The sequence below is a fragment of the Lissotriton helveticus genome, chromosome 9 (assembly GCF_964261635.1).
Source record: "Lissotriton helveticus chromosome 9, aLisHel1.1, whole genome shotgun sequence".
NCBI classification, from domain to species: Eukaryota; Metazoa; Chordata; class Amphibia; order Caudata; family Salamandridae; genus Lissotriton; species Lissotriton helveticus.
In genome coordinates, this window is record NC_136070.1 from 142,467,005 (window position 1) to 142,492,857 (window position 25,853).

Below are 25,853 nucleotides of genomic sequence, written 5' to 3' on the forward strand. Positions count from 1 at the left end.
TCTTCACACAGCAGCCCAACTAATCACCAACCAAGGAAAGTTTGAGCACATCACCCCTACCCTGAAAGAACAGCACTGCTCACTCGCCCTGCCAGAATCCTCTTCAAAGTCTGTTGTGTGATCTACCAGGCACTCTGCAAGGCACTCCACTTGAGTCAACGCAACCTCCTTGCTTTTAGACTCAAGGCATTCGAGGACACCCGGTGTCCTGAGAGATCCCCGTGGGCAGGCTGGAAACACAAAAGACTCACAAAGAATGCACACCCTCTATATGTGAACTAAGACTTGCAAGACATTCCCTTTACTCTTAAGTCTTGCATATCCCTTTTAGTTGCATTTTTGTGGAATTTATTGTCATTCAGTTACTTATATTTGAAGTTGCATTATTCTTTGCAACGTTTCTGTTTGTTTATATATGAAGTCGCATTTTTTATTTTTTGTAATGTTTCTATTTCTTTTTATAAATTGCTTGACGCCCTGCAACTCCTCCTGGCGACGAGTGCACTTTCGAAAATATGTAATTGGTCATGAAATAAAGCAAACGTCAAAGAGTGTTGTTCGAACCCTAGACGTGAAGAAAAAAATATCCGCCGAAAGGGATGCACACACTCCGAAAGAATTTTTTTTAGGAATGTGAGTAATGTTGTGCTCATTAACTCCTTCTTACCCTGAATCGTTTTCCAGCAGTTAACAATTTTCTAACCAGGACAAACCTACGTGAATAATCAGACATGTGCAGTTAAAGTAGCTTAGTTGGTTATGTGCACTTAATGCTAAATGTTTCAGAAATAATTGTTTGGAACGACTTGATGCCAGTAACCCATTCCTGTCCAGGCGTCATCATGAACAGCTTAAGATAGCACAGAATGCACTGAAACAGAGGGAACAGCTGTATTAAAAAACACATGAGAGTGGTTTTGCTGCACTTTTTGTGTCCGATTTCGGGTTACACAAATTAGAAGCATATGTTGTACAGAACTCGTGATCTTTTGAATAAACAGCGAACATGAAATGAGAACAGGCAGGTTTAAGGGTAGGAAGAATAGGTGCCTTGTTGGGAGGGTAATGGGCAGAGTAAAGTTGAGCATGCTCAAGAAATTGGCCATAGGGTTTTTGACAAGGGGTATCGTAAAGACACATGAAATTCAAAGGGCTTGTACTGCGTCATGCCTTCAGAGAGTCCTGAATGCTTAGCGTGGAGCAAGCAGCATTCTGGGATTTGTACTTTCTTTTTTAGGTCTGGCCTACTAGACAGCACATATGCTGGCTGTTGTGTAATGTATGGCTAGCTTAAGAGTGGCCTAGGAGTCCGCCCATTGTTTACCATTGGTTGGCTGCATTGTCACTCTTATTAGCCCACTTCCTATTCGTTAGTGTGCGTGGGCTTTCCTTCCTCTTCTTGTCTTTGTCCCTCCTCTGGAGCATGGACGGGTTACTGTGTCCTTATACTGATTATTTTATCAGGTGCTATTGCTCTCCGTTTATATGATACTAAAGTGCATGTGTTTTTCAGACGTCTCCCTGGTGTGCTTCTCGTCTCCTCTCCACACTGCTCTCTCTCGCTCGTGAATGAATAAATGAATGAATATTTATTTTATTGCACAGTTACTTAAAACCATTTGCAATGTAACAAAAGAATTTAAAAATAGGAACATTAAAAATAATTCATTCTCTCTCGCTTGTGCGGGTCCCTCTGTAATGCGCTCACCCTTGAGTGCTTCTTACACCCGGGAAATGTTCTCATCCATGTCCTTTCCTCCCCAGCTCCACACTGCTCTGTCGCTTGCTTTTCTCCCCTGCCCTTGATGTTGGTCTTGCCCATTAGAGCCCATCATGCCCTCCATGTTGCTTTCCCCCACCTGCACCCTCTTGTTCCTTTTAGCTCCCCTGTGCTGTTTCTGGACCCCAGTCTGTGTTGCTTCCACACCACTCGCTGCTTTCCCCCCAAAAAAGTCACAGAATTGGATACATGCGCACCTCCAAAATGAGGCAACAGGCCTTTTTTCTCCATGCTGCACAGCATCTGGAATGCTCCGTAGAATTACTAAAAGGTGTTGCCAAAGCCAATAGGTCCCAAAGGCGCAACCTAGTAGCCTTGCCAATGCTTGTTGACATTGTACATGTGGCTCAAAATTCACAAGATGCAAAGATCAGAAAGGCATGTCTGCCTGAGGACATCCCACGTAGGCGCTTAGCAGCCATGGTGCTTGGATGACCCTCGGCTCAACAACAGAGCAGCGCATGTCGTGAGTACTGGTACCCAAGATACAGCTTTCCACAGAGGGCTAAGTAGAGTGTGCAGAGGTCAGCTGTGCTTTGATTTGCTGGTCTTCAAGCTTGCCCAGCATGAAGCGCCTGATGCTGCTGTCTTCATGCTTGCTTTTGAGGTATGTTTTTGATGAGGTTTTGCCTGCCCTGGGGAGTGTGTCTGATCTCCAATATGTGAAATGCCTTCTTGTGTCCTCAGCAGAGTGTGTTTGATGCAGGTCTGGCCTGCATTTATGCATGCTGATGAGCTGTGGTCGTTGCAGATGTGACTTTTATATCCAGCTGCTTAGGGAGCTATGTTTGGGGATGCTGTGCCCTGCCTCCATGTCTGCTGTGAGGTGTGTGCGCGTGTAGTTCTTTGCTTTGCTGCGCCCTGCTGCTTCTACATAAGCTCTATCAGGTGGGCATAGCTTCCGGGTCCAAGTGGTCTATGCCATGTGATGCTCAGAGCTCTCAGGTTTCCCAGTTCCATGCATGAGTAGAGCATCCAGTCCGGGTTTTCATCGTCAGATGCTTGGATCTGTAGTCCTCACAATCCTATTATAAACTCAAGAGAACACGAGCCAAAATTGAAAGAAAATACCACTGCTGGTATTTTCTGAGAAACGTGAGATCTGTGGGGCCCTGCAAGCAGACCTGGCCATTAGCCAAGCAGCAGTTTGCGAGCCCACATGGCTCAGCACATGTGTACAGTGTGATAATGCAGAGCTTAGTGGGCCACGTGAACAGGCCTGGCGTGACATGGTGTCACTCTGCAGCTGAGCTGGTGTGATGCTGCCCTGCCTCCATGCCTGCTCAGAGGGATCTGTGATTTGCTGCTGTGGCCTGACTCCAGGACCATGCCTGCTCAGGATGCCCTTGTTGTACCCTGTCTTCATGCCTACTTTGAGGATAAGGTATGCTGTGGCGCCATGCCTGCTCTTGGAATGAGCTAATGATGTTGTAGCATATCTCCATGCCTGCTCTGAAGGCATGTGAGATGTAGTTGTGCCCTATTCCTATGCCTGCTCTGGGGGTGGATTGATGTTTGCTGTACCCTGTCACCACTGCTCTGAGGGCGCGCGCAGTGCTGTTGGCCATGATCTGCATGCCTGCTCTGGGATGGAGCTAATGCTGCTGCTTTACCCGGCCTCTATACCTACACTGTGGATGAGTGTGATGCTGCTGTGCCCTATTTCCATGCCTGCTCTGGTGATGGATTGATGCTGCTGCTCTGAGGACATGTGTGATGTGTTTGGGCATGATCTCCGTGCCTGCTCTGATGATGTGTGTGATGCTGCTGTGCTCTATTTCCATGCCTGGGATAGACTAAGGCTACTGCTGCACCCGGCATCCATGCCTGTTCTTTGGATGTGTGTGATTCTGTTGTGCCCTATTCCCATGCCTGCTCTGGACCAAGGCTACTGCCTCACCTGGCCTCCGTGCCTGCTCCGAGGATGTGTGTGATGCTGTTGTGCCCTATTCCCATGCCTGCTCTGGGGGTGGACTAAGGATACTGCTGCACCCGGTCTCCGTGCCTGCTCTGTGAATGTGTGTGATGCTGTTAGGCCTTGTGTGCATGCTTGATCTGAGACATGTGTGCTGCTGCTGCGCCCTGTCTGCATACCTGCTCCGGGGACGGCACTGGTGCAACTGTACCCGGTGTCTATGCCTGCTCTGGGGACGTGTGTGTGTGATGCAGTTGGGCCTTGCATGCATGCCTCCTCTAGAGAAGGGCTTCGTCGTGTTGCTGGAACCAGCCTCCACGCCTGCTCTGTGGCGTGTGAGAAACTGCCTCCAAGCCTGGGGTGGGAGAGGTGCTTATGTGGGTGGGAGAGGTGCTTATGTGGGTGGGAGAGGTGCTTATGCTGCTAGGAGGTGGCGCTGCCCGTCTCAGTGACTGCTGTGAAGTGGCCTTTCGTGCTGCGTGAGGTGAGGGGGCTCTACAGCTGCCCGCCCGCCTCTGTGCCTGCAGCCCCGGGGGCACGCCGGGGGGAGGGTTTCCTGGAGACGGACAACACTCGAAGTGACCCAGCAACTTTCCCCGGACGCGTCGGCTGAGACTTACCTGCCGCCTCCAGGAGCATCAGCAGCAGGATGAGAGCGGCCGGGGGGGCGCCCATGCTGCAGCCTCACCGGGCACCACGCATCCCTCCTCTGCCGCCCGTCCTCTCACGCGTCCATCGGGCTCCCGGGACAAAATCCTCCAAAAACACAATCCGGGCTGCGCGTAAAGACGCGGAGGAGGAGAAGGCGCAACGCCGGCCTGGGCGCCGAGAAATCACGGGCGGAGCAAGCAAAGTCAGGCGGGCGGCTCTCCCTGGGCTCGGCTCCTGCGGGCGGGCGTCCCTCCCTGGGCTCGGCTCCTGCGGGCGGGCGTCCCTCCCTGGGCTGGGCTCCTGCGGGCGGGCGGATGCCCCTTGGCTCGGCTCCTGCGGGCGGCTGTCCCTGGGCTCGGCTCCAGCCCCGGGCTCGGCTCCTGCGGGCGTCCCTCCCTGGGCTCGGCTCCCGCCCCGAGTTCGGCTCCCGCACCGGGCTCGGCTCCTGCCCTCGGGTCGGTGGATGGGGCTTCTCCTCCCCAGCTTCTGGGCTCTCTGCTGGCCTCCTGCCGGCTCAGCCCCGGGCGGCTGCTGGTTCTGCCCGTCTGCTGGGTCGCCTTGCCCACAGCAGAGTTTCTGCTGGTGAGCTCGGGGGTTATGCAGGCTCTGCCCCTGGCTGTGCTGCTGGTGCCTCGTCCCCCGTCTGTGCACCCGCTGGCTTTGCTTCTTTACCGGGCTGCTGCCACACCGGCTGCCGGTCCCTGCTCAGTTGCTGCTGTGGTTCTTTCGTGAGCAGCTGCTTGTTGTAACTGGCTGGGGTGCTTTGCTTTGCTTTTCTGGGTTTGTTCAGGCTCTACCCCTTCTGGTGCCTGGCAGCGACGGACTCTGTCCAGCTGGCTCTGCCCTTCCCTCTCCGCCACACACTGCCAGTGCCTCACGAGGCGGGCTCGGTGCTCTCGGCGAGAGGTGTGCACTTGTTGTGTTGGCTTTCAAACCCTCTCCGGCGCCTTCCCTTTTCTAGCAGTCAGCACGCAGACGGTGGGAGAGTCAATAACAGTGAGGAGAGCGCCCTCTGCTGGGCTGCCGCGGACAAACAGCCTGCCCGCCCTTGCAGTTTAGTGCTGGAACGGCCCTGCATTCTTCCACTATATTAGCCCTTTTGTTATCGTCAATAAAGTTCTCCACAGACAGGCTCTATACGAAAAGACTACAACATATTCTATCATGCCACGACTCAGAGAACTATCGGAAGTAGCCGATCAACCATTTCCAAAGAGTCCTGTCAGCCAGAGCAGTTGGATAAGTTACGAAGGCCCCATTCACTCGACCATCGTTTAAAAAAACCACGACTGATAGCTGTGTTTATAATTCAAAATTCAATTTTATTAAAAAAAAACATTACATGGCAAACTGAGGACACATTCGTACGTTAAAGGCCATTCACCTTTACATGCATTCGGTGTGACTGTAGGAATGCTGACTTGATCAAACATTCACCCCCAGTCACAGACCTGGATTAAATCCATTGTTATTTTTGCACGCCACGCCATTCCAGTTCAGACCCACCCATATGCAAAACAGTCTTGACCATGTTCCCCATGGGACCATCCAACCTGAACTGCCAGGCCATGCCCTCCCTGGACCAGAAACACTGGATTCAAGCTAGCTTGGCAGCCTGGCTGATGAGGGGTGTACCCCCAACCAGGTCACAGGATGCTTGTTTCCAATCTAGGGAAGACCTGGCTTGGCTGTTCAGGGTGGACTGTTCCCATGAGGAACATGGTCAGGACTGATTTGCATATAGCTGTGTCTGAACTGGGGTGGCAAAGTGAGCTAAAGAACAATGGTGGATTCAACCCAGATCCGTGACTGGGGGTGAGTGTCTGAAAAGTTTCAGCGCTCCTTCCATCATCTCCTCGTGTTTGCTTTGTTCACCCTTAGTTGGCAGGGTATGCCCAGACGTGGTTCCCTTGCTCACTTTGCCACTGGATTCAAGCTAACCTGGCTGATGAGGGTTGTTACCCTGAAACCAGTCCCAGGTTCTTGTTTCTGGTTCAGGGACGAACTGGCTTGGCAGTTCAGGCTGGACTGTTCCTATGAGGCACAGGGTCAAGACTGATTTGGATATAACAGGGTCTGAACTAAGGTAGTGAAGTGAGTTAGAGAATGATAATGGATTCAACGCAGATCTGTGAATGATGATGGATTCAACCCAGATATGTGACTGGGGGTGAGTGTCTGAAAAGTTACAGCTTTCAGTCCATCATCTCCTTGCTTTGTTCTCCCTAAGTTGGACTTGGGTCCCTTGCTGGACTGTTCCCAGGTCAAGATTGATTTGCATATGGCTGAGTCTGAACTGAGGTGGCGAAGTGAGCTAAAGAGCAATGATGGATTTAACCCAGATCTTTGACTGGGGGTGAGTGTTTGAAAAGTTTCTCCATAAAAGTGACTCAAAAGGTTACTACGGCTGTAATGGTTTGTCCATTAGACCTTTTCAGTAAAAAGCATTGGAAAAGCCATTAGGCATGGTTTTAATGTGCAAAATAATTCAAATAGCACCTGCTAGTGTCTGTGTTGGGATATTAAAGCCAGACCTATTGAATTTGCCTGTGCATAATCAATGTATATGAAGCACTGGACCAGTCAAAATTACATTATTAAAACGTCTGATGCAGTGCGTATACAAAACAAAAGTGATTGTTGTGTGTACAATGTGTAACTATGACATAAATAATGTAATATACGATGATCCGGTGTATTTTTGAAATGTAAAAGTTTCCCTCATTTATTGCAAAGGAAGTAATCCACCGCAGGGAGAATATAAACAACCTTTATAACACACTCATTCTTAAGGATCTCAATTTAAAGTCCAGCTGCATTTGCTGGGCAGCCTCGGCTCCTAAACCTGCAGTAACTTTCCATAGTTTACCTTTTATCCCAGAAAGTTGCCAGTCTCCATGTCCTTACCAAAGCCCCACACAGTCAGGGGAGAGACCACTGTGACATGAAATACTTCAATTGTTGTGCTCTGGAGTTATCCAAGCACATTACCAAGCCATTTAATCCCTGATGTAGCCATAGTTTCCCTGACACATTTTCGTTCTACTCGTGGACAAAAGCATAGTCAGTGATCAAAAATTACCCCTATATATTTTTTAACTTGAATGGGAACCACAACTCAGAGACACCAAGGTCACCAAAAGACAGAGGAAGGGGCCGTAAAACGGGCCAGCTGAGCCTCAAGACCTACCAGAAGTCAAGCACCACTTAACTCCACACGAGCCAGCAGATGCCCAAGGAGAAAACCCAACAGGACCAGGAGAGGAATCCACCACCTATAGCAAAGTTCATGCAAAGACCACAGATCATAAAGAGGCAAGATCACCACAGGCACCCACACACTAATCCCACGACTTGAAGCGCTGGGGAGGAAACTGAGAACCAGCCAAGGAAAAAATCAACAACCCCCAAGGAACAACAAGAGGCACAGAACAAAAGAAGCACCAGGAGTAACCCACAACAGAGACATATGCCAAAGCCCAAACTCCCCAATGAACCCCCAGAGAACCTCCCACAATAAAGACCCACCTAGGGAAGCACAGGGCCCACAAGTCCACCAGTGAACGCAGTCACGGACAAAAACACAAAAAAGCAGGATGGCGGCAGAAAGACTGACTTGGAAGAAAGTAAACACGTAGAGAAAGGGAGTATTCTTGGTACAGGGCAGAGGACCATGATCAGGCCTGAATCAGGCCAAAACAGAAGGGGGAAAACTGAAAAGCTAATCAACATCCCAAGAACAAAAAGGTTAAAGGGGCAGGAAAGGCCATAGAGAGCAGCAGAAAACCAACATCACCCTCCAATTACGTGAGAGCAGAGAAGGCCAAGATCAGCGGGCACAAGGAACTAGCTAGCAATAAAGCTACTCAATACAGCCAAAAAGCCCCTAACTTACAATAGAGCAAAGGGAAAAAAAGAAGCCAAGCATGCCCTACAGATAGGAATGTAACCATCCTCAACTTCAAGTACAGCAGTGACCCAGGAAACACAATAGAAGCAGAACTAACCAATACCAACACTGCCCAGCAGAGAGGGAAAACATAAAGACAGGGCACCCACCCACTAGACCCAAGTAGTTAAGCCATGAGCAAAGGGAAAGGGCAAGAACAGGCCACACCCCCAGGAAACAAGCATTGGAAATGCAATAGGTCTCGCATTAGGAAAGTTTGAGCAATTGGTATTGTAAATGACAATTTTTTTATTTATGTGTTGGTTTTGAAAATAGCAAAAGTAATAGCTTTGTCAGTTACAATGTCAATATTTTTAACTTTCGCAAATGTGACACCTATAGCATTTGTAATGCAATATGTGTTGTATTTACGTGACTTAGATGTATTGATATTGCAAATAACAATGGCTTTTAATTTTGTAAATAATTAATACTTAAATAAAATTTATTTTAATTTATAATGGCAATAGCTTAAACGTTTGTAAATAACTTTTGTGAAGATTATGTTCAGTGTATTTTATTGTGACGAAAATCCAAGAACATTGCATTTGCACCTACACACACACACAGCCACACACACAGCCACACACACACAAACACACACACATAGATGTGGTGGTGGTGGATCTGGGGGATATTGTGGTGGTGGTGGTGGTGGATGTGGTGGTGGATGTGGTGGTGATGGTGGTGGATGTGGGGGTGGATGTGGGGGTGGATGTGGGGGTGGATGTGGTGGTGGATGTGGTGGTGGATGTGGTGGTGGAGGTGGTGGTGGAGGTGGTGGTGGTGGATGTGGTGGTGGATGTGGTGAAAGTGGTGGTGGATGTGGTGGTGGATGTGGTGAAAGTGGTGGTGGATGTGGTGGTGGATGTGGTGGTGGATGTGGTGGTGGAAGTGATGGTGGTGGAAGTGATGGTGGTGGTGCATGCGGTGGTGGATGTGGATGTGGTGGTGGTGGATGCGGTAGTGGTGGATGCGGTGTTGGTGGTGGATGCGGTGGTGGTGGATGTGGTGGGGTGGATGCGGTGGTGGTGGATGCGGTGGTGGTGGTGGATGCGGTGGTGGTGGATGTGGTGGATGTGGTGGATGTGGTGGTGGTGGATGTGGTGGTGGTGGATGCGGTGGATGTGGTGGTGGATGTGGTGGTGGTGGGTGTGGTGGATGTGGTGGTGGGTGTGGTGGTGGATGCGGTGGTGGTGAATGTGGTGGATGTGGTGGTGGTGGATGTGGTGGTGGATGTGTGAGGGAGGGTGAGGGTGTGTCAGGGTGAGAGGGTTGGTTCAGTGAGACCTAAAAAAGAATGATGAGGAAGAAAGAAGAGGCGAGGAGAGAGTGAGTGGGAAGAATGAAGGAAGTGGAAAGGGAGGAGTGGAAGAAAGTATGCGAAGGGAGGAAGATGACAGCGAGGAGGAAAGAAAGAATGGATGCGATGAAGAAAGGGAAAAACGAAGGGAAGAAGGAAAGAATGAAAGAGGAGAGTAATAACTAAGGGGGTGGATGAAGGGGGTAAAAGAGGAAGAGGAACAGAAGAAGGGATAAAGAATGGAGAGAAGTATGAATGGAAGGCTGAGGAAGGGACAAAGAGGAAGGAGAGAACGAAAGAAAGCGTAATAAAAACAAACTACTTGGGAGAGGGGCAGGGGGGGGGATTGCTGGAGTTGCTTTCCTTATTCTGCTCCAGGAGAACTTGAGTGACGCCCTGCAGTCTCAACGCGTTGCGTGTTGAATGAAACACCTGACATGAAACTGCAGACAGAGGGCGCAGTTGGGCTCAGATGTGAACGTAGTTGGGGGATGTCTAAGAAGCTGCAGCGCCTGGCGGGATGCGAGGGATCCCTGTGGAAGCGCTTTCTATGTTGATCATTAGGGCTAAGCACAGGGGAGACCCGAGGAGCAAATCTTAAGAATGCAGACCGAGGTGCGTGATGCGGGAGCCTTCGACAAAAAGATAACAAAAATAAAAGAATAAATACAATTACGATGTAAAACGTTTTTTATGTAGTGCACAGTTTATTTTATGCAAAATGAATCCAACTCAATACATATGTTAAAGGTTATTTCCGGGGCTTAACACAGTGACGTGTATGACTTGATACTGTGATGCTTGAAAGAGGTTTGATGCGCAGTGAGGTTTCGGAGAATGTGAAGATATGTATAAACATACATTATAAGCAAATCTTAAGAATTCAGACCGAGGTGCGTGATGCGGGAGCCTTCAACAAAAAGATAACAAAAATAAAAGAATAAATACAATTACGATGTAAAACGTTTTTTATGTAGTGCACAGTTTATTTTATGCAAAATGAATCCAACTCAATACATATGTTAAAGGTTATTTCCGGGGCTTAACACAGTGACGTGTATGACTTGATGCTCTGATGCTTGAAAGAGGTTTGATGCGCAGTGAGGTTTCGGAGAATGTGAAGATATGTATAAACAAACATTATATGTACAGAGCTCCCCTCAGTGCAGTGTAGTGGCATCTGCAGATATCTGACATTCTCAGCACCTCAAAGACATGTCTCGTGCACATATTTAATGGAGCCTGGAAGAGATCTGAACATTGTAAGGCAATAACAAGGCAGCGCTGGGAGAAATGCGAGTCACGGCCGGAGGCCGGCCGTGAAAACAATGCAGGCTTCTGAAACTGAAAGCACGGCCGGCCGGCCGTGAAAGCCTTTGATGCCGCAGGGGGTGGAGCGGCAAACTGAAAGCACGGCCGGCCGGCCGTGAAAGCCTTTGATGCCGCAGGGGGTGGAGCGGCACCAAGCTGGGCAACAGATGGCTGACGATTTGATGCTGTGTACGCACATTTTAGGTCAATGCGCTTGCGCATTGACCTAAAAGCGCACGGGCACAGCATCAAATCGCCAGTTAGTTAAAGTCTGGTTAAAGCCCTATAGTCTCGCTTCCCCTCAATGCGCATGCGCATCGACAGGTCGCGAGACCTAAAAAGAGGACTAAATACCTCAACCTGTAAGTGATAGGGGCACAGTACCACGCACATGAGCTGGCACATCTCTGCCCCAAAGGTAGCAGAAGTCTCCCTTACCGTAACTGCTTCCTTCTGCCTCGTACTACAGGAAATGACCATCTTTGCATCATATTCTCCCAGAATGTTCCCTTCTTTCACTGTACCAGTTCTTGCTGGCCACAGCAAACTCCACACTTTGTTCCTCCTAACCATTGGTAAAGTGCTTGCACTCTCCCTCTCTGACATTCAATTTACTTTTAAGTCCCTTTATATGGTACCACCTGTACCCAGGGCCACCTGTAGATTAAATGCTGCTAGTGAGCTGCAAGGCTCATTGTGCCATCCACTAAAGTAGCTCTGTAGAACTTGTTTCGGGCCTCCCACTGCAGCCTTGGTGTGAAGTTTTAAACTGCTATTTTTCTGGGCAAAAGAAACTTTTGCCAGGCCTAACCCTTCCTTTTAATACTTATAACTCATACGGTAGACCTTAAAAGCCCATATGGCAGGGTGCATAATATTTAAAAAGTAGGACATGAATATTCCATTTTTTACATGTCTCCACAGTAAAAAAAACTCCAAAATCGTTTTTTACTGTGGTGAGGCTTGGCTCTCACATAGATTAACACTGGTTTAGACTATTGCATTTAATACGTGCTAAAGTCAGTGTTTGGGAATAGCTAAAAATGGTTCAAGGGCTAATTATTTTAATGGTAATTTAAAATCCAATGTAATGGCCATCAGATTTTATATTACTGTTTGGAAATTACACTTTTAGAAAGTTGTTAATTTCCTGCCTAAAATCAAAATGCTTTCCTGCCAGTGCCCATATGTTACCTGACACTTTATGGCTCCCCTGTGGTGAGCTGTGTATTGCTCCCAGACAGTGGACAAAAGGCACTGGGTGTGGGGAAGGGGACTGTTCCCTGGAAGTAGAGGAACTGACCAGAACTGGTTTAGTGAGTGGACAAATGCTTGCACCCTACACACAGACTGGCACTGGGCCCCACAAACCTCTTCTGGACCCTACAAACCTCTCCTAAGAACAGTCTTGGACCTGTGAAGAATCAGAAGGATTGTCCTGCTGTCTGAAAAAACAGAAGAAAGACGGCACCCACTTGCCTTGTACCCAGACCCCAGAATTGACTCCAAGTCTCAGCTGGCTGACCTCCTATTTGAGCAACAGGTTCAGAAAAAGCTTCCAAAGGTCCTTACCCTGCAACTGGCCAGCTGACCATTATCAACTGGACCTGTTGTGGACCCTGCGACTGGACTCTGCTTGAGTGAATCTTAACCCTCAAAGTAGTGTCCCAACTTCTGGACCCTTGGTTCGTGTTAGAGTGTCGAATTGCCAGTCGGCCTCAACATGCTGGTTTGCCATGCTGAAGGAGATTTGACTTCCAGTAAACTTTCTAAGTCCGAACATAGAGGGGTTCACCGAGACCAACACCAAGCGGAAGCTGATTGACGTCGAGGTCTTCCTGGGCACAGACTTCAAAACTTCACCTGCTCTCAGCCTTCATCGACAACCACACTGGAACCCTGCGCTGCAACAGCCCAACATCATCGAGCTTTGCTTGTGATCCAGCTTGCAGCTTCCCTTGAAGACAAGTCGTCAACAACCAATTTTTCTCCATAAAAAATTATTAGTCAGAAAGTAAACTTTCCACCAGGATGATTTTGGTTGCCATATCTGACCTTCCTTCATCACTGACAACCTTTACTTCTGACTTTAACCCAGCATAGCGAAACGAGGTAACCGCAGTTGACGCTTTGTGCTTTTTGGCGCAATTTTTAATTTAAACTTTCTTATCTCCAGTTCTAGTTAATACTCCAATTTCTTACACACTAGTACAAAATGTATGTTTTGGGGGATATATAGGACTAGCTGTGATTGAACTCTTTAGAAAACACCAAATGAATACTGTGAATGAATGGACTGCATTTTACTACATTTACCAAAATGAATTGGGGAGGGGCTGGGACATTAGCTTTGGAACCTTATTTGACATTTACAGCCAGCATTAAATATATTACTCTTGCTGGAGAAGGCAGAATACTAATGAGGAAAGATAGATTAGTATTAAACAAGTCTTATAGCAGAGACTAGATTTTGACTGCTCAACTTCTGAGAAGATCCACTTAACTCTCTCAAAACCAACAGTGAAAGAGATAATCAGTAATTTTGAAACCCAGCTAGAGGACGTACTTGTAGATCACATCCACAAGTGATGTTGAGAAAACAGGTAGATGTAATGCAGTGTTGCACATGAATGGTTCAACAGCATCTACACCTGAGCCCATACCAATCTCAACAATCGAGAAAGGACAGGAGTCAAATAGTCCTATCTCATGCAAGCCTTGAAAAGATTTCCAACTTTGGAACCACAGACCTCTCCTAAGACATACTAATGCCATCCTCTTCCTTCTGAGAAGGATGTATAAATTACATGAAAATTGATTGGAGGGAAAGCGTGACAGCGGGTCTCTGAGTTGCAGTTATCCAATGCAAAGAAATCCCACAGTCCTGGAAGGAACGGACTATATTTCCTCTTTTTAGGGAACGAAACCATAAAAAACTACGGAATGATAGATCGACAACGTTATGAGCAGGGACTATATACACACCCGCTGAGTATTTCTGAGGTCAGCGGAATGGGTTGAAACAGAAGATTAAGGTACTTTAGGGAGGGCAGGACATGGCACAATCAAACATCATGAGGTTCGCAAAATAAATGATAATCAACCAGTTGGTTAAAGTGAGGAAGAAACACTTGTGTGTTTCATTCCTTGACCTAGTGAAGACACTGGACTCTTTAACAAGCATTTACAATGCAACAGTCTCGCCTTTGGAAAGGTTAGAGCTATTGGCATTGTAAATGACAAACTTTTTATTTATGTGTTGGTTTTGGAAACAGATAAATAAATGGCATTGTCATTTACAATGCCAATAGTTTAATCTCTCGCAAATGCCACACACAAACACCCAGACCCCCACACACACAGATCCCCCCACACACAGAGTGCCACACACACACAGTGCCACACACACACACTGTCTCTCACACACACACATTGTCTCTCACACACACACACTGTCCCTCACACACACAGTCTCTCACACACAGACTCTCACACACACACACTGTCTCACACACACACATTGTCTCTCACACACACAGACTGTCTCTCTCACACACACACTGTCTCTCACACACACACTGTCTCTCTCACACACACTGTCTCTCACACACACTGTTTCTCACACACACACTGTCGCTCACACACACACTGTCTCTCTCACACACACTGTCTCTCACACACACTGTCTCTCACACACACACACACTGTCTCTCTCACACACACACTGTCTCTCACACACACACTGTCTCTCACACACACACTGTCTGTCACACACACAACTCTCCGCTCTTGTCCCCCACCCCCGTTTCTACCCTGCCCTGTCTTCAGCCTTGCCCCCTCCCCGGAACTCTTGCTGCCCGGTGCCAGCCTGCTCCGCCTTGCTTCACTGCCAGCCCCCTCCCCCGCAGCACCGCCGGGCAGCCCTCGGTGCGCGCAACGGGGGGCCGCAGCCCAGACATGAATAAAAGCCCCCACCCAACACCTGTCCTCCAATGCGAGACGCAAGAGTGAGGGGAGGGGGTGAGGGAAATCGCACATACTCTTAAGAGAGGGCATTGAGGCGCTGGACATCAGCGAAAGGGGGGAGAGGAAGACTCCACGCTGGAGGGCATGTATGGAACCCTTTTAAAAAAAATGCCCAGGTCATGTGAGCTGCAGGTAGAGTAGAGTCTGCCCGAGAGGGGAGAGGGCGGAGTCGGGATGTTGCTTGCTGATGCCTCGCCAAGTTCTCTCAAGAAAGCAGCAGTAAGAGAGAGGGTATTGAGGCGCTGGACATCCGCGGGGGGTGAACGGGGAGGGAGGAGGAGAGAGTCCATGGAGGAGGGCATGTATGGAACACCTAAACAAGGCAAAACCTCTCCTAGGCTCTTGCAATGAAATCGCTATTTAAAACAGCGGTGGCGGCAGGGACACTCGCTGTGAAGCTGACGGCTGCGACCGCCCTGTGAGAGTCTCTGTCGGGCAAGTACGGGCAGCGAAGGCGCTCGGGGACTGAGCGCGTTGTCAGGCCACAGGGCAGAGAAGGATTCACATAAGCTGGCAGAGTCTCAACAAATAAGGCGCACGAGGCGGTAGAGGACTGTCCCGCACTGCAGGAGAAGTAAAAGTGGTGAGAGGCGGAGGGGGCCTACTTGTAAATGTAAATGTAAATGTACAGGGATTTATATAGCGCAAATCACCGAGCGGTTTCTAAGCGCTTGCTTAGGGAACCCGTCCTGGTATTCCCCTGTGAGATAACCCCGGCAGGGTATCCGCAAGGTGAAAGCCAGGCATCCCGCCGCGAGGGGCCGTTGTGGAGATTAAGCAAGCTATTGCCCAGAGTCGCAGAGTGTGAACCCGTGAATCGAGTAGGCACCGGAGCGAGAATTGTCAAGTCCATGGACATTTTAGGACTCAAGACCCCGCCGAGCCGGGAATTGAACCCTGGTCCCGGGCTGACCTCTGCTTCCAGGTCTGCCTCCTCTAACCAGTGAGCCACACTTCTCCACCCATACTTGCTGCCCACTCATAAATCTGCAGCCCCATAAAGCTGTGAGGGCCCAACCCAACTGTTACACAGGCACGCGCAGTGCCGGCACCATAGGCTTGACTGCGCTGCTGGGCTGCAGTGCACGGGAAGGGACGCACACCTGCACCAAAGGGGAAAATGTTTCAAAAAGGAAGCCATACGCAGCGGCGGAGACGCATCCCCGCATTGGGTGCAGCTGTGCAGGCAGCGATAGATGACTGGTACCTGCTGGAGCCATCTTGTGGACCGAGGGCAGCGAAGCCATGATTGGGGGCCTGCGGGCGTGCGCTTAGATATCCACACCACCTGATCTAGATCCCGGCCTAAACGCCCATACACCCATCACTACAGGGGGGGTAGCAGTACCAGAGAGGGACTTACTGGCTTGGAACACTTTCCCGATGTAACCTCCTCTTCCATACAGGAGGCGAGAAAGCAACAAGCGCTCGCTATGTCTGTAAGCCTCGTCCTTATACGAATGGGGGGGGGCGTGTTTTTCTTTCTCTCCTCTTCTCCATTGGCTGGAATGTAAACAACAGGTGTGTTTTAGACTTGTTGTTTACATTCCAGCCAATGGAAAGAGGATAGAAAGAAACAAAAAAACACGCCCCAATCCAAAAAGGACGGAGCTGACAGCGAAAAGAGAACGTCACTGAGACCTCTTCTCCAATGGCTGGCCGCCGTTTAGGAGGCCAGCCAATGAAGAAGAGGGGCGGGCCTTAACCTTGCTACTCAGAGACATAAAATCTCACCAGTGAGACTGCGCATGTGCGCAGCCTACGCTAGCCGAGACCTAAAAAGGGCCTTGTTATGGAGGAAGTGAAATCAAATGTGAACAGAATGTGACGACCTATACTAATCCAGGGTACTCATGGGAAGTTAGGAGGTAACACCTATTACAACCCACCAGGCCTATCAATACAAGAATTTAAATTGATGTGATGGGTCCTATTCACAAACTGCATGTTGGTGTAAGTTCAGTAATACAACAATAGTATTGCTCACATGCTGCAAAATACTATTCACTAACCTATGTGTAGAGGTCTCCACTTCACCTTTCTTTTCTGTGCTAGATCTCTGTCCTGAATGCAGAGATATCCACACATGTATGCCTACTTTTTTAGCAGTAAATGTGGTCAGGACAGGTGGGAGTGGCTGGAAAATGGGGAATACTTACTACAGAATGGAAGGGGTTAAGGCATGCCAGGGTCAAAAGCACTTGAATTTACCAACTTGTCTGGTCTCAAGTTTAAAACTACATGTGAGATTTATCACATGTGCGAAATATTGCATATCTGTCGTTCATGTGTGCTATTTATTGCATGTGCTATTTACCGCTTGTGATGTTTACCACATATGAAAAATAACGCACGTGGTAAATAACACACAGATACAAGTAAGAGAGATCATTGGACACAAGTGAAAAATATCACCTTAAACTACATCCAGGCAAAATCAGGTAGTAAAAGAGTCCTGGAATTGTTGGGAAGGAAAGAAAACTGGTAAACCATACAATAAAATCTGATAAAAACACAACGCATAAAACACAGTACATTCACTACATGAGCTAAAAAAAATATCACACACACCTGCACATGGAGTAAGACCTACATGAACCAACACAGACAGGTGAAGCTCACCCAGGTTGACTTCAGCAGCTCACACTTCCACTCAGCAGTACACCTCTATGGATGCAGCTCTGCTAGCCCACTAAATTATGCTATGTTAGATCCATGTTATACTACAGCCAACCATACAGCATGAGGATGGAAAACAGGCCACTAATCAAGGACCTAATGTGATTGGCTAGGATTGATAGAGTAAGGTGGGACCCATAAACACGAGTCAGCCTGAGTTACAGAGAATATACAGGCCTGATTTGGTCAACGTAGAAAATATATTTTAATCATTCCTTATAGTTTCCCTGGAGCCCAACATTGGGACCCATTTCTATCACCTCTTCCTGAAAATGTTAGCAGTGCTAGAACTCTTTGCACCAGGGACCACATAGCAAACAGTAGGATTGGTGCATGGCATTTCTTAATTAGCCTTCAACAGCAGAATTATGGATGCTTTGCTGCAAGGGATTGGGTAACACATACAGTTTCCCTTGGATACCTACACAGCCAATGTCAGCAGATTCATAGGTAGGGATCTGTATATCCTCTAGATCTTAAGCTAATTAATCTTTATGGATTCCAGACATACATATAGATTATACATTACGCGCAAGGACACTCGAGTATTTGAGCACGCTACAAAACCCTCTATAACATAACATAACATAACATAACATAACATAACATAACATAACATAACATAACATAACATAACATAACATATATGTATCGTACACATCCATATAGCACTCTCAAAACAGTACAATACACACAAAAGGCATACTATACCCTATATCAATAGGCTTATACTGTCAGGATTCCCAATCCTCGGATGCAGCACTTCCCATGTTTCGCTCCGGTGATGTGGTGTGTCGCAGGGTCCGAGGCCAGGCCTGCCTCTGTGGTGTTTTCCGTAGGTGATGCGGGCAAACCAGCCTGGGCAAACCAGCTGGTGGCTGTGCAGGGGGTGCCGCTTGCACCATGGTCTGGCTGGGATTCTCCCTTGGCGTAATGGGGTGGGAGGCGCCATCTTGGATTAATGTATTCCCCATCTAAGATGACGTCTCTGACTTAGTTTTTCCAGTCTGGATAGCCAAATCCAAGATGGCGATTACCTTTTTATTCAGGATTGCTTCCTGTTCCAGGTTATTTAGCAGTATATAGCAGTATATAAGACAACCATAGCCTCCACTGAGTGTGCCACACATATTTCTGTTCTGTGTACACACATCTTGTTAGTTCATTTGTGTCTCTAACTAGTTCATCCCTTTTTGTGTGTCTTTTCTTATGTTGGTCTTCCCTCTTGACTTCAGCCCTTCTGGATTGCCACATTTTTGGAGGCTTTTGTGCCACTCGCTTTTCCTCCACCAGAATTGATTCCTTTTCCAGGTCATCTGCTGATTTCGGGTCTCTCATTGTTGGAAGGGAGACTTCAGGAAATTATCGCCCTTTCTTCAAGACCAAAGTCTCTTGGATCCAGCCTTAACCATTGTGGCCAGAGTTTAACATATACACCTAAACCACAAGCAAGCCCATGAATTAGAACCCAAAAGGGAACCCTTGATGGTTCTTTTTAAAGATCTTTACCCACACTGTTAGTAGCATGCTTCATCATCTAGTTTCATACTGGTCCCTGTAAACAAGGGTGAACACGAGCATGTTTCAGGGAGCACTTTAGAGAGAGCCCCCCCCCCCCATGAGGCCTTCTATACAATAAAAATACCTTTGGAATTCCCAAGTATTCCCATAATGATGGGAGTCTGAGGTATGAATAAAAAGCGTCATAGGGCGATCAAGGGAAATTGTTTCCCTACACTCAATTTATAGTGTCAACGTGATGGAACCTTTTAGATCGGCCACTAGGCTTTTGTTAGGACTGTTATTCAGGCCCCAGGATTATTAATTTTGTTACTCCTTCTCCAGTTCTTTTCTTATTAAGTCAGAAAACATCATTTATAGTACAAAACATGGGGTTTACTTTCCCTCTAATTCGTGAGCTTGCGTCTTAATCCCTACTGTGGGATCATTTTATGCATCATTTGAAGAGGAAGGGATATGACCCAAGGGTACCATGTAACCTTTAGCACCTATTAAGCACCACATTCTTTTCTTGTATACCCACTCATACTCACCAGTTAGTTTCAAGTGAAACCACACCCAGTGCATTCTGGTCAATGTGGTACACCTTTGCTAAGTTTCAGTTCTTCCAATGGAGACACGAATGATAGCTGTTAATGTCTTTCAAATATTTAATTTGTCTTAGCTCTTTTCATGTGTGTTACTCTATTTGTAAGCTCTTTGGTGGAGCACAGCAGGTACTGAGCATCAAACTTGTTTGCAGCATTACATTCAAAGCAAGTGCCTTCTTAACTATTCAACAAACAGCATGTTACTGCAAGGGGCACCCCCCTCTTGTCCAAGCCATTGGCCCCAGCAACCATTTTATGCAAAACAGCTTCCAGGTGGCCACACTCAAAAGAGGACAGACACTGAGCTGTAGCCTTCAGCTGCGACTTTCAAGGGAAACTGGACTCAGTACTGCTTCCAGTGCATTCTTGTTAATATGTCGCATTTTTTCAAAGTTGCACCTCTCCAAAAGGGAGAAATTTTTGATAACTGTTAATTTCTTTCAAATATTTACTTTTTCTGAGCTTCAGACACATGTATTTCTTTCTTTGTGAGTTCTTTGTTGTAGCACAAACTTGTTTGCTGCATAATTTCCAAAGACCAGTGTCTTGTTAACTGTGCAACAAACAGCTTGTTATTGCAAGAGTCACTCCGTTTTGGTGCAAGCCATTTGTCCACAGGTCGGATACACCAACCACGTTCATCCTGATCAAAGACTTTACCTTCTGACTTAGTCTCTTAAGTTCCAGTCCATCACAGGAGTACACTTCTAAAGTCCCACAGGAACTCAGGGGAGGCATTTAGAGACGCACAGGGTGTCTGTCGGAGGCCAACAGCAGGGTCCAGTGTAGGTACAGTTGCCTCTGGTCATCTGGGTATTTCCAGGAAAAAGGTCTCTTGTAGCGTGTTGTATCCCTGTAATGTGAACAGAAGGTCAGCTTTATAATGGTTGGAGTCCCCATCCTTGTCCTGGGAACCAGAGGGAGCAGGCCCAATCCTTCAGCACTCTTTTCAGGTTATTGACAGCAGGTCCAGTCCTCTTCTGATATTCCATTGGTCCAGGAAGTGTTCTGAAGTGGTGTCATATTCAGGAAACAGATAGGGGATCCACAAAAAATGCCTTGGTATCCTGGCCTCTTCCAGGTAAAGTGTTTCCCAAGTGTTATATGTGAACCCAGCAGACCTGTCCAGCAGGATTTGACACTACCTGCATATTCTTTTGATTTTAGAGGAGTCATCTCTGCCCATTCGGGTCTCTGGTTTGCCCCTGGGAGGCATTTTACACCTATTTACACCGATTCAAGGATAATTATTGTCTGTGAGGGGCTGAAAAATCAATGCAAACTAGCCTCCAGCGACTTATGCAGGCAAAAAGTAATTTTCTAAAAGTTCTCCTTAACATTCAATAAAAGTTCAACTTTACCTTTGAATTTTATTTTTTAATAATTAAGAAATCAAATTATAAGTTGTTTTAAATTATTTTCCAAGCTGTTCCCTTTCCTGAGATACAATATTTGTATTTTAACCTCTATTCTGGTTTTCTATATAGGACAGCTAATTCTGCCACAGTCAAAATAGATTTTGGATGCTAGTCACAGTATGGAAACATTAATATTTCTACATGTCCTGCTTTGAAATACTATGCACCCTGGCTTGTGGGCTGCACAGCCCTTCAGAGTTTAAAGGGTTTACATAGACAAGTCAAGTTGCAGTTTTATAACTGCAGCAGCCAGGTGACAGTAGTAGGCCTGAAGGCTTGTTTGCACCACTTCTGGGTGGCACAATAGGTGATGCTGTCCACTAGAGGCATTTAACTTCCATGCCGTGGGTACAATCTGTACCCTATACTAGGGACTTAAGGCAAGTTAATTTTACCAAATAGGAATATCCCATCTCACCCATGTTTAAAGAGGGAACACTAGCCTTTTATTACTGATTAGCAAGGCTAGCATGTATAGAGTTCTAAAGTCAGCATACATATAAGGTCTAACAAACAGTGGGAAATCCGGAGTGACCAGGTAAAAAAGGCAGATTTCCTACAGTAGCCCTTCCAGTGCATTCTGGTCATTATGGTCCAGCTTTGAAGAGTTGCAGTTCTTCCAGTGGAGCAAAGGGTTGAAACTGTTAATTTCTTTCAAATATGTAGTTTTCCTAGTTCCAGACAAACAAGATACTCTTCATAAGCTCTTCAGTAAAGCACAGCTGGTACTGAATGTCAAACTTGTTTGCAGAATAAAATTAAAAAACAAATGACTTAGTGACTGCACAACAAACATTATGTTACTGCAAGCAAGGGTCATCCCCATCTGCTGTGACCCATTGGCCTGGGAACCATTTTATGCAACACAACCTCCATGTGGCTCCACTCAAAACAAAACTGACGCTCACCAGTAGTCTACAGCTGTGCGCTTCAAGTGAAACCGGACTGTGAAATACAGGGGGGAGGGGTAATACTTGGTTTTATCACTTATCTCAATTTTCTTAACTGGTTTGGACATGGACATACAGCCATGCCTGTAAAGTACTGGGCAGGTGGCAACCCTAACCCAAGAAAATCATTAATTGAAGTCTGCTGGGGGCCCCACATTTCAACATCATCCCCTATTCCATCATGTACGCACACAACGAACCACACAATAACTTTGGAATTGTTTTTTGTGTACATAAAATAGTTGTCATGCAAGCAGCAGAGGAACTTCAGATGCCCTAGACTTCACCCCCAGACCCTCTCTGATCTCCAGACATAGGGGGCTGTTCTCCACAACCCTGGCCCAATCCTCACTCTTCCACCCTCAGTACTGTCATCTTGCAAATTATAACTTGAATTGATGCTATTTTCCTGACTCCTGAGCAGGGAGCTGGACTTCTCTTCACCAACAGGCATCAGTGGATCTGATAAGCCAAGAACCCAGTACCAGCAAGAGCCCTGGCCCCAGGCACACTGCCCCTGCTGCTCCATTCTCCTGATGCTTCCTTGCTCAGATCCTGACCTTGCCTGGGTCCAGTACTTGCCAGCTGAGCTGGGGTGATGACAAAAGAAATACAATTTCCAGGCAGAGAAAACATTCAAACTGAATTAATTGTAATACATTTATATTTTGACATGTACGCGTGTTCCTTTGTAAACTCGAAGGGATTTGGCCTGCTGTTGCAAATAAACAGTCTACATTTCAGCCTTTGATGCATGAAATTTCCTACATAAACATCATCCCAGGCTCACAAGCTCAGGGATCAGGGGCACAAGCAAACAACAAGCAAGGGGGGAGTGGGAGGAACAAACAGCAAGCCAGAGGGGGGCCTGACCCTGCTAGTACCTCCGCCAATGACCAGTCTCTCGCAGGGAGGGGTGATGGGCGTGAGGTCCAGTTCCCTCCTGTACACAGATGATATGACAGATATGCACTTCCTACCCCGGACCTTCAATAAAAACTGACCACATCAACACAATTGTGGGCTGGCGTGATTCTGTCACAGATTTGGAGGACCAGTCATCACCCACTGATTAAAACTTTTCGGGGCACATTTACAAGGGCATTGTGCCACTGGAATGTCACTTTTAATGACGTTCTGGTGGCGCAATGCCCAGCTCCAAAATTACAAAGTGGTGTTAAGCCACTTTGTAAATATGGTACCCTTTCACTCAGGTATCTGCGTGAAAGGGGCGTGCAATGGGTGTTGCTGTTGGTGTTCCACCGCAACACCCATTGCTTTTTGATGTTTCCCCAGATTTACAAGGATCTGTAAATCCGAGGCAGCGGCAAAAACTAACGCCTTGCAAGAGCAGGTGTTAGAATGGCGAAACAAGGAGAAATACATTTATTTCTCCTTGTTTTTACTTTTTCTATGTGTGCTGCGTTCTGCAGCGCACATGGAAAGAGCAAAACACCATGAATGATTGTTTATGTGCAGGGAGCTGTCCCTTCCTGCAGATAAACAATCATTAAATAATGACGATTTGCTACATCTATGTGTTCTGCATTATGCAGCACACATAGAAGTAACAAATCATCATTATTGACTGTTTATGTGCATGAAGGGATACATTCCTGCACATAAACAATAATTCTCTGTGTTGTAGGGACCCTTGCACCATACTCAGGCACCCTTGCACTATGGTAACAAATCATCATTATTGATTGTTTATGTGCAGGAATGGACACCTTCCTGCACATAAACCTTTATTCCCTGCATTGCAGGGACCCTTGCACCATATGCAGGCACCCTCGCACTATGGTGCAAGGGACCCTGCGTTGCCACCAGGCAGCTCATTTTAGCACCAGTACTAGGGAAAATACATGGGTACGCTGTATGGTTGTAAATACGGTACATCCCAGTGTTTTGGAAATGTCAGATCGTGGCACTGCCAAATTTGGTGCAGTACATTTCATTGTACATATGCCCCTTTGATACAATGAATACGTCTGCAATGCTAAATGGCCGTGGGATCTGGGCAGGTAGTTATTTTGTCCCAGTGATAACATGCAAAACCGTGATTTGCAATTCATATTTTCGGCCCTTAGCTGCACCCCAGTCTGTGCTTTAACATTGGAAACTAGGCAGCTATCACTTAAAGCAAGATGAAAATTGATGCCGGATCTATATTATCTGAATGTCATCGTCATACTAAAATAAATGCGACTGTCAAGCACTATTAAGAGGGCATGAGGAGCTCAGTAATATAACTATTACCTCACGACTAAATTTGGTTCAACTATATTATTGTTATTCAGTATTTTAAAAGGATAACACATATATGAGCCAGGACTGTCTTTTGCCAAAATTAAGAACATTGTATCAATAGAAAAAACCTTCTATTCTTTTTTACTTTAAATTATTTTAATGAATTATTTGAATCATTGTAATGATTTTACAAAAAAGTTCTTTTTTGAACACGCTTGCTGCATTTTTCTATTAATAATGGTTTATTTATAAAATAAAATGAACACGTAAAATTCCAAAACATAAACGATTTATACAAAATAAACTGATGTTTACATTTTTTTTCAATCCACTGTAAAGTCACATGGATAATATAAGCACGGATGGATTGAACTGATTCTTATATAAATGAATACTACATGACCCTTATCAAGGAATAATATCTGTACGTAGGGTGTCACTGTTCTGTTGGAAAATCACTTCATTGGCACCTGACTGTGGGGCTTTCCTGGCAGCACACTGAAAAGAGGAACAGGAGAATACATCAAGTTTCACTACAGGGATTGAACCCACCGTAATGCTGTTTTTAGTTATCAGTGGTTTTTCCGCACTTTAAGTACGCCACCTCGAAGTCTCGCAAGATCAGCAACAAACAAGCATTTACAATGCAACGGTTTCGCCTTTGGAAAAGTTAGAGCTATTGGCAATGTAAATGAAAATGCCATTTATTTATCTGTTTTCAAAACCAACACATAAATACAAATTTTGTCATTTACAATGCCAATAGCTCAAACTTTTCCAAAGGCGAAACCGTTGCATTGTAAATGCTTGTTATATAAATGTGGGGCACCATATCCGATTATCCTTGCTCGAGGAGGTTTGTTTACGAAGCCTGGTTGAGTGTACAGTGGAGATAATCTAGCACGGGTCAAATTGCTGGAGAGGGGGTTTAAACCAACCTCTTGGGTTACTGCTACAGTATTTTTTGCATTTAAGGGGTGTGCTGACAGCATCTCATGGACAGACATCACAGTGCTGAAAAAGAGTTCTTTGAGTCTGGTCTAATAAACACATGGGTGACTTTATCCACTGAACGAGGTTAATTTACTCTACTGATGTTAATACATATGGGTTAATGTAAACCTGCAGATTTTCTAATTGCTATGCATAATCCAACTTTCCCGAAAATGTGCACTGCAGAAATCATTAGGGGGAAAATGGAATGGGCTGAAATGGATAATAGGCAAGCGACAGCTTTCCCGCCTTCAGTTCCATCCAAATTATCCTCTTAATCCTTACCTCCCCTTTCATGCCTTCCGGTGGCTCCGCAGCAAAAATAATTGCCATCATCCCCACACTGGAGGCCTCTCGTAACATCCTTTGTGCGGCACAAAAAGAGGATTGTGCGACTCAAGTTATGAGCAATGTGTTTTCAACTATCAGAAACACCAGGAAACCTATGAAAAGAGGCGTCGGAACAAGCACGGCTGATCGTCATGTCTTTCAAATCTATCTGCTGGTGCAGATAAAA

At 46.5% G+C, this 25,853-nt stretch overlaps 1 protein-coding gene across 1 annotated transcript in view; it reads right to left on the reverse strand.

Moving 5' to 3' along the window:
- TYRO3 (TYRO3 protein tyrosine kinase) overlaps positions 1 to 4,501 on the reverse strand; it is a 395,592-nt gene extending 391,091 nt beyond the window's left edge. Inside the window, exon 1 of the mRNA XM_078659652.1 lies at positions 4,316 to 4,501. Coding sequence (XP_078515778.1) covers positions 4,316 to 4,370 — 55 coding nt within the window. The 5' untranslated portion in view covers positions 4,371 to 4,501. The remainder of the gene's footprint in view (positions 1 to 4,315) is intronic.
- Between the last annotated feature and the right edge of the window lie 21,352 nt (positions 4,502 to 25,853).